At 39.2% G+C, this 9,394-nt stretch overlaps 1 protein-coding gene across 1 annotated transcript in view; it reads left to right on the forward strand.

Moving 5' to 3' along the window:
- ANKRD22 (ankyrin repeat domain 22) overlaps positions 1-9,333 on the forward strand; it is a 32,775-nt gene extending 23,442 nt beyond the window's left edge. The window contains exons 2-5 of the mRNA XM_057530595.1: positions 2,796-2,903; positions 5,751-5,828; positions 7,251-7,349; positions 7,620-9,333. Of these exons, the coding sequence (XP_057386578.1) occupies positions 2,796-2,903; positions 5,751-5,828; positions 7,251-7,349; positions 7,620-7,697 (363 nt within the window). The 3' untranslated portion in view covers positions 7,698-9,333. The remainder of the gene's footprint in view (positions 1-2,795; positions 2,904-5,750; positions 5,829-7,250; positions 7,350-7,619) is intronic.
- The last annotated feature ends 61 nt before the right edge of the window (positions 9,334-9,394 follow it).

Consider the following 9,394-nt stretch of genomic DNA (forward strand, 5'->3'; position numbering starts at 1 on the left):
TAGATTTTTACCTACTATGTCAGTGTTCTGATCTCCAGAAGATCCTGTAATTTGCTTGTGGAATAAAAGAATTTCACTGAGAAATTTGCAAGAACAAATATGCTCACGAACCAGAGGCTACTTGAAACCAGACAGAAAGGCATGAAGAATATACTTAAATATGTGTTATTAGCTGACTTGGAGTCTTCAGAACTAAGGAAGAGCAGGACATGCTGTGAACATCCTTTCAGAACCCCATGGGAACATCCAGTATCTGCATCATAGTAAAGGCAACATTTAAAGTACACTAAGTCAATATAAAAAGTCACTCTTTGTAATAATTATGAATGCCCTGTACCCACTCAAGTACATTCAATGAGGGAAAATAGCCTGTAGGGCCCCACTTCTCCCTTCCAAGTCAGTTTAAAGTCTAGCTCATTGGGAGTAATAATATATTATCAGAAAATGGATCACTACTGGACTTTCTTTTAATTTTTTTATTTTTTAAATTTTATTTATTTATTTATTTTTTGGCTGCATTGGGTCTTCGTTGCTGTCCGTGGGCTTTCTCTAGTTGCCACCAGCAGGGGCTGTTCTTCGTTGTGGTATACAGGCCTCTCATTGCGGTGACTTCTCTTGTTACGGAGCACGGGCTCTAGGCCTGCGGGCTTCACTAGTTGTGGTACGTGGGCTCAGTAGTTGCGGTGCCTGGGCTCTAGAGCACAGGCTCAGTAGTTGCGGCACACAGGCTTAGTTGCTCCGTGGCATGTGGGATCTTCCCGGACCAGGGCTCGAACACGTGTCCCCTGCATTGGCAGGTGGATTCTTAACCACTGTGCCACCAGGGAAGTCCACTACTGGACTTTCTTGTTTGTGCTTCCTATTTTTTGTGGGTTGCGTTTAAAAGCAAGTCACGGCTGCGTTAATCTAACAGATAGGCTGCTTAGTGGAGTGTGACATGATTGCCCCAGCACCTAGCTGAGGAACCAGGTGTGTGGCCTGTGGTGAGATGGGGTGGCCAAGACAGATGTCTCTGGGTTGGTGCCCTCTCAGGAGACTTGCTGTTTAGGAAGCTGAGGGAGGGAGATGTTTGTCAACACAGGAACGGGGCTGAGTAGGTATGCTTATCTCTGTTTTGCAGAGAATGTGAGCCAGCCTGCTTATGGAAATCCTGGGAAGGACTTCAGTGGATACTTTAGCAGAGATTTTATGAGAAGTGTTTGGTTTGCAACTGTCCATTTAAAAAATATTTTTAATGGTTTTTAAAGGTTTAATCTTTTCCATTTTCCCCAATACTAATCCTTGTACATTAATACTCTGAATTGGTGCTTTCCCGTTTCTTAAATCTATATTTGAGTTATCTTCAGAAGTACTGAACAGAGGCCTTAAAAGCAAGCAAACAAAAAGCTCTGGTGTTGGTACAGATGTACATACATGCCTAACAGAGTGATGGATTGTATGGAAAGCAAATTAAATTAAAACATAAAGATATCTTTTTGTTGTGTTGTTTGTTTGTTCGTTTTGGTGTGTCAGATTGACCAGGATTAAGACAGAAAATCAAATGCTGATCAGGAAGGAAGTTTAAATCATTATAATTTTACCAGAGCACAATTTAGCAGTATGGTGTGAGAAGCATCAATGCCTTTTATGCCAGGAATTCTGTTTTTTGAAACTTATGCTAAGGACAAATTTAGAAATGTTGACAAAGCTTTATACATGAGGATTCAAGCAACGTTATTTGTGAATATGAAAAGTTAAAATTACTTGAAATGTTCAACAGGTAGGGTTTGGCTAAATAAATTCGAACAGCTCCATAGAACGGTAAACAGTGCAGCCATAACAGTTACGTGTTTAAAAATATTAAATGGCATAGGAAAATGCACATATTCCACATGTTAACTGAAAAAAAAGCAGATATAATTTTGCATGTGCAGTATGATCCTACACTGAAAAATTCCACATATATGCATTTTAAAGACTGGAGGAAGATACAGCAAAATATCAACAGTTAACTCTGGGCTGTTTGATAATGGGTGATTTTAAATTCTATCCTTATACTATTGTCTAGTTTACAAAATTTTTACAGAGAACACAGATACCTTGATATTAGAAAAACAAAAATACTCTTATTTAAGAAGAGTAGAAATGAACCTCTCTTTTCTTCCTGACTTTCCTCTCTTCTCATTGATTTGGTTGGAATTCCAGTCACCATAGCTTGTTTTGCATTACACTTATTTGTGTGTGTTTCGGTCTACCTTTGCTTGATTATGAGGCCCTGAGGTTTTATATCCCCTGCAATTCCTAGAAGCTTAAATCTGTCACCTGATAATTATTCATGTATTTGAAGAATTAAATTGAATTATTTCCATTCGTCCAGCACTGCTTGTGTTCATGTAGGAACATGGAAAAATTGCCATGTGGTTAAAATTTTCCTATAAACAAACCACAAAATGAATAATTGTGTACCATAGATGATTAAGGAGTAACTATAGCTTTTCATACTAAATTGTCCTATGTTTATATCTCAATGTATTTTTTTCCCCAAACCAAAGTGAATGTGAGAATCTTTTGATGATTCGTAAAATGTACATTTCACTTGTCTTTCTATGGCCCAACTTTTTCTTCAGACTGTACTGTGTTCAATATTCTGGTCAATGGAATTCTGGGTTTATTAATTAGATTTATTCCACAGAAAGAGATGCCATGGATACCACAAAAATAAAAAGCGCAGACTAAATTTTTTGATAGGGTAATCTAAAAATATGCAGTTTAAAACAATATTTTATTAATAAATAGTCCTTTTCTTAATTTTTTAGAAACAGAGAACCTGCTTGCATTATGCTGTGAAGAAAAGATTTACCTTCTTTGATTATCTACTCATTATCCTCTTAATGCCTGTCCTGCTTATTGGCTATTTCCTCATGGTGAGTACAACACTCGTGAGAGCAAAAGATAACTGAGTATAAATGAGTAAGAGATCGACAGCATGAGTCATTAAATTTTGCCAAGTTGGTGAGGTGTAAATAAATAGTAACAAAGTAAGCTCTTGGTTTGTATTCTACAAATGGCATCTCTAACATACATGCAATGTTATGACTGAAGTAAAGCAAGAAGAAAGGTAGCCAGGGAAATCAGTCAATGGTAAAATAATCTGTGCAATGTTTATTAGGAAAAATAAATTAAATTTGTTTAAGAATCTTCTGAAGGAAAAGCAAAAATCCTGAATATTAAAAAAAATCCCCTCCCTACTATTTCTTTTCTTTTTTAAATATTTATTTATTTATTTATTTATTTATTTATTTATTTATTTATGGCTGCATTGGTCTTCTTTGCTGTGCGCAGGCTTTCTCTAGTTGCGCTGAGTGGGGTCTTCTCTTCGTTGAGGTGCGAGGGCTTCTCACTGCAGTGGCTTCTCTTGTTGCGGAGCACAGGTTCTAGGCGCTCGGGCTTCAGTAGTTGTGGCTTGCGGGCTCTAGAGCGCGGGCTCTAGAGTGCAGGCTCAGTAGCGCACGGGCTTAGTTGTTCCGCGGCATGTGGGATCTTCCTGGACCAGGGCTCCAACCCATGTCCCCTGCATTGGCAGGCAGATTCTTAACCACTGTGCCACCAGGGAAGCCCCCCTACTATTTCTTTTCTCCTTTTTTTTTTGTAAGAAGAGTTTAGATTTTTGTACATATCTTTTTGAGTTTCTGATTTTTAAGGACCCATCCTGGTGTGAGTTAAAAAACAGATCCCAGGAGACTTGCACCAGAAGCTGACAAACACAGGAGATCTTTACAGAGAATTTGAAGCCCACCTCTCACCTTGGTAGATTTATTCATGTTTGAAGGAAACTTTGGCATGCAGTAAGCTGCTTACATAAAGGAAGATGTAGTTTGTAGAGGAATGCAGTCATATTATGAGTAGAAGATGAAGCTTGAGGTGTTTTGTTTTGTTTTTCCAAATGGAGCGACAGGTTTGCACTGACTCATTCACTTTTTTTCCATCTGGTTCCTCTTGTGGCCAGTTCTGCCTTTGAGAGATAACTCAACAGATACGTAATTTATTCCAGTTAAATGACCAACTCCCTTCTCTTCTTGCTAATAGACTATGGGTGTTAGTTATTCTTGTTAACATAAACTCCAGAACAAAATCTGCCAGTAGGTAATGTTATTATCTCCTTGGGTAATTAAATGTTATACATTTTGAAGAACTATAATTAAATATGATAACATTGATTTTGATGCTTGGATTTATGAGAGAGAGGAAACTCTAATTCACTGATAAACACATACTCTGTTTATACCCTTGAAAAGTTCTTGAAAAATTGTGTATTTAGTACACAGCATTTGAATATTTGTAGTTTTGGGGTGGGGTAAATCTGCCATTCATTTTCAAATGCTTTTGGAGATTATGAAGAAAAAAATCACAACTATGATTGGCAAGGCTCATTCAGAATTTGTTGACACACAACCTTGCTCTCTAAGACAGTAAAATGTTTAAAGCTGGAGCCCTGGGCAAATATACGAATTATTATGAATAACTCAGCTCTGATTGCACGTGTTTTATCTTAATTCATGGGGCCTGAAGTTGTAAATTTGTGATGCCTAAGGAATAAATGACATGAGAGGAAATGATGGGGGAAAGGATCAGAAAAGACTGTGTTATATCAGAGGAAGATAAGAGGAGAAAGGCAGTTTAGACATTGACATAGGAGGGAAGCCCAAAGAGAAGACAGCTAGGTGGAACTTCCTAAGTGGTAAAGGGACTGAACTCCAGGACATGCCCACCTGAGCAGAGAAAGTCACGATCCCTAACAGAATAGGATGGTGGGGGGATGCTCAAAGTGTCCTGTGGTCAGAATCTCAGGGAACGAGGCAGGAAAAGTGGATTTCTGAGGAGCCTAGTTAATTTCATTCATGTGTTCAATCATTCAACACATACTTATTATAGACTTTTATGTGTCAGACACTGTGCTGGGTGTTAGGAATACAATGATGAACTAAACAGGGGTAGTCCTTGTCCTCGTGAGAGTTAGAGGATTGTGAAGAATAAGTCATTGATCCAATAGTGACAGAACACATGTGAAGTTCCTATGAGGTAGTTGGTAGAGAGAGATGGTCAGTGTTAGGAGAGCCCAGAGGAGAGGGATGTCGCCTGGACAGGTAGGTCAGGGACAGCCTCCTGGAGGGAGAGGGGCCTGGGCTGAGATATTAAAGATGAACTTACCAGGCAAAGAGGAGAGAGGAGCCTTCTAGTCAGAAGAAACATTCAGGGCAGCTCTTCTATGGCACGGGGGAGCCTGGTGGGAATGAAAGGCTAACCAAGGCCAATGTGCCTAGAGCAAGGTGAGCCGGGGGTCTGGATGAGATGGCTGGGGCCATAAGCAGAGGGCAAAATATATGACACCTTGTCACAGGCTGAAGACTTTGCTTTTGCCCCCGGAGCAATGGGATGCTATAGAAGGGTTTTGAGCAAGGAAGGGAACGACGGGCCACTGGACTCCATCCTCAGTAGGATTTGGCAGGTGTGGGGTAGGGCCCCAGATTTTGCATTTTTAGGTCCCAAGGTGCAGATGCTGTTACTCCAGGACCACACTCTGGCAACCATGGCTTTACCTAATTGATATTAATGGGCAGTGAGGAGGTGGGGGAGAGTTTAAGAAAGATGCATAGACGCATAGGGGTGTTGGGATTAAAATGAAGCCTATTGACTGGAATACTCCAGACGTAAGAGGGAGACAATGTTTGTAAATAAACCTCTCTTGTTCTCGTGCTTGCTGTTTGTCATAGGTATCAAAGACAAAGCAGAATGAGTCTCTTGTACGAATGCTACTTAACGCTGGTGCAGAAGTTAATGCTATAGATTGTGTAAGTTTATATTTTTAGTCACTTTGAAATAACATTGTAAATGGTATTTGTGAGTAGTGTACTTGTCATCTATAAAGTTGCTCGCTTTATTTTCCGAAACACTTGTACATTTAGTTTCTGCTCCCTTCCCCTCCTTCCTTCCTTCCTTTTTACTGCATCAGGCAACCTTGATATTGTTTATATTCTGCCACTGAACTCATGGGAATAACATTTTTATTGAATATAGAATATTTTTAAAAGAACTGCTCCACCACTGGTGGGGAGTTAAGAAAAATACAGGCTCTGATTACAAAATTCCACCATCAGTAGTTAAGCTCGAGTCAGAATGCCTATGTGTAAACCTAGGCTTGCCACTTTTTACCTATGTGAGTTTTGGAAAGTTTTAAACTTACTTAACTCTCGGTTTCCTCATCTGTAAAATGGGAACATCACTAGTCCTTACTTATAGGGATCATATGGTATTTGTTTTTCTCTTTCTGACTTACTTCACTCTGTATGACAGATTCTAGGTCCATCCACCTCACTACAAATAACTCAATTTCGTTTCTTTTTATGGCTGAGTAATATTCCATTGTATATATGTGCCACATCTTCTTTATCCATTCATCTGTTGATGGACACTTAGGTTGCTTCCATGTCCTGGCTATTGTAAATAGAGCTGCAATGAACATTTTGGTACATGACTCTTTTTGAATTATGGTTTTCTCAGGGTATATGCCCAGTAATGGGATTGCTGGGTCGTATGGTAGTTCTATTTTTAGTTTTTTAAGGAACCTCCATACTGTTCTCCATAGTGGCTGTATCAATTTATATTCCCACAAACAGTGCAAGAGGGTTCCCTTTTCTCCACACCCTCTCCAGCATTTATTGTTTGTAGATTTTTTAATGATGGCCATTCTGACCGGTGTGAGGTGATATCTCACTGTAGTTTTGATTTGCATTTCTCTAATGATTAATGATGTTGAGCATCCTTTCATGTGTTTGTTGGCAATCTTATAGGGATCATTATGTGAAGCATTGGGCAGAGTGCCTGGCACATAGTAAGTGCTCAATGAATCCTAACAGCTGCTGCTGCAGCCAAGATCCCAACCCACTGGTGAGAAGGCCCCCATCTGCAAACTAAGGAAAGATAAGGACAAAGGTCAAAGAGAAATCCAAATGACAGTAAGAACAGTGATAACAGGAGTACCATCAGCTAAATTCTTCCTGTTTATAAGGTTTTGTCTTCACCTTTTGCTCCAAACCTTTGCACTCATTTTCTTGTCTCAAAAGTTTACTTGCATGAAATAGTTCCACAAAGATGGTTTGCAGACTGTTTGTTTGGCTTAGTTGTACATTACAAAATATGAAAAGTGCTTGCTAAAGACGCCATATGCTGCGGTGTGTAATGATTCCGATTGATGTTGATCCTTTGTGTTTCAGTATGGCTGCACTGCGCTACATTATGCCTGCAAAATGAAAAACCAGACTCTCATTCCTCTGCTCCTTGAAGCCCATGCAGACCCCATGATAAAGAATAAGGTAAGGATCTGTGAACCATGGTCTGAGGTTCTTCTGTCATCATAACCTTCTAACTTTGGCTTTGTGTTGACATAAATTAATTGCATCTGAAGTTGTTAAGAGCAAATTAATTGTCCTCATTAAGGAATCAAGTTATCCTATTAATGCTAGAACCAAATGACAGTCAACATTGTCTGTCATTCGGTTCTAGTATTAATAGGATGACATGGTCATTGCATTGACATTTGACTTTCTCGGAGATAAATAGCTATGATTTCTTTTTCTCCTCAGCATGGTGAGAGTTCCCTGGATATTGCACGGAGATTAAAATTTTCCCAGATTGAATTACTGTTAAGGAAAGCATCATAATCGTTATGACCTCATAGGAAGAAGTACAAAAAGGACTGGATTCTATTTCCCTCTTGGACTGTTGGTCTGTAGACCACTCAATCTGGAGGTCACCATGGTATGAGGATAACTATGGTTGCCATGGGTAATGTTTTGGAAGAGCTTTGTATTTCTAATGTTTTTTTGCTCAGTGGAGTTCACTGTGGTCAAAATCCTTCTAGCGGAAACACTATAGCTGTCGGATTCTCCACTTCAGTCAAAAAAGGGTGATGTTTCAAACTCAGTCTCCCCTGAAGGAGAGGATCAGCGTTATCCATGTTATCTGTTTTCAGTTGTGTTGCTCTTATAAAGAGGCTGTCCCGTCCATATCCTGCCCCAGGACAAAAAACTGTTCTTCTGAGGCTCCTTTGAGTAGTAAGAGGAAGAATCAAAGCATGCACATTTGTATAGAATGGTGTGTGTATGTGTGCCGGTTTAGAGATTCGTATATAAATATTCCAGCTTCAACAAAATCGTCTATCAGTTGTCACCACAGATATTGGCAAACGCTACAAGTCAGAGCCTTGTTTTCCTTTCTAAGGAGCCAGTGTACCAGCATACCTCTAGATGTTTTGCTATCAATTTACAAATAAGAGCCGTCTTGATTTTGAACAAGATTATGTAACTATCAACTTGTTTATTGAAAAATAGCTTTATGATTCTCTTGTGAATGCAAGGCAGTTACTAACCTTGTTAGGACTGTTTATTTTTTATTCATAAAATTAAAACTATTACTGTCAATTATTTGGATAAAGTAATTCTTTACAAGAAATAGAGCTATATGATGAGGTAATGTCTGGATTATACTTCTAGAGGAGAGATTGTGAATATCAATATATCTCTCTCAAGTCCTTTGTCAGTGACACAGAGCAGAAATAAGCACATTTAAAAATGACTGAGGGCTTCCCTGGTGGTGCAGTGGTTAAGAATCCGCCTACCAACGCAGGGGACACAGGTTCGATCCCTGGTCTGGAAGATCCCACATGCCGCGGAGCAACTAAGTCCGTGCGCCACAACTACTGAGCCTGTGCTGTAGAGCCCGCGAGCCACAACTACTGAAGCCTGAGCGCCTAGAGCCTGTGCTCCGCAACAAGAGAAGCCTCCGCAGTGAGAAGCCCCCGCACAGCAACAAAGACCCAATGCAGCGAAAAATAAATGAATAAAATAAATAAATTTATTAAAAAAATTAAAATGACTGAATTTTGCAAAATTCATGAATCATGAATATTTTTAGACATGGACTAAGCCACACCGTGTGGTAACAAATATAGTCTAAGAATGAAAGATTTACCGTCCTTGAACAGAACAAAGGTCTAATAAAAATCAAATCCAGGAATATTTATTGAACTATGCACAGTGCCTTAAGGCACATATTTTGTGAGGGAAGTAGTTGTATGTAGATATAGATTCTGAAGCCCTTAAACGTCTCTTTCTACATTATTTAAGATTCACATTGAACTGAGTTATCAGGTGACCCTGAGGATTGAAAAAAAAAGCAAGTGAAACTTCACACATCAGTATTCCTTCAACACATTGCCAGTATACCTTCAATTTGGTGCCAGAGTTTAGCAGAATTACCATGCCATGTAATTTATAACTGTTGTCTTTGAAACTGTGTGAAAATTGGACAATTTTCTAAAGAAATAAATCCAGATTTATAAATGAGTTGGGGTGATTGT

The sequence above is a fragment of the Balaenoptera acutorostrata genome, chromosome 16, assembly GCF_949987535.1.
Source record: "Balaenoptera acutorostrata chromosome 16, mBalAcu1.1, whole genome shotgun sequence".
Classification (NCBI taxonomy): domain Eukaryota; kingdom Metazoa; phylum Chordata; class Mammalia; order Artiodactyla; family Balaenopteridae; genus Balaenoptera; species Balaenoptera acutorostrata.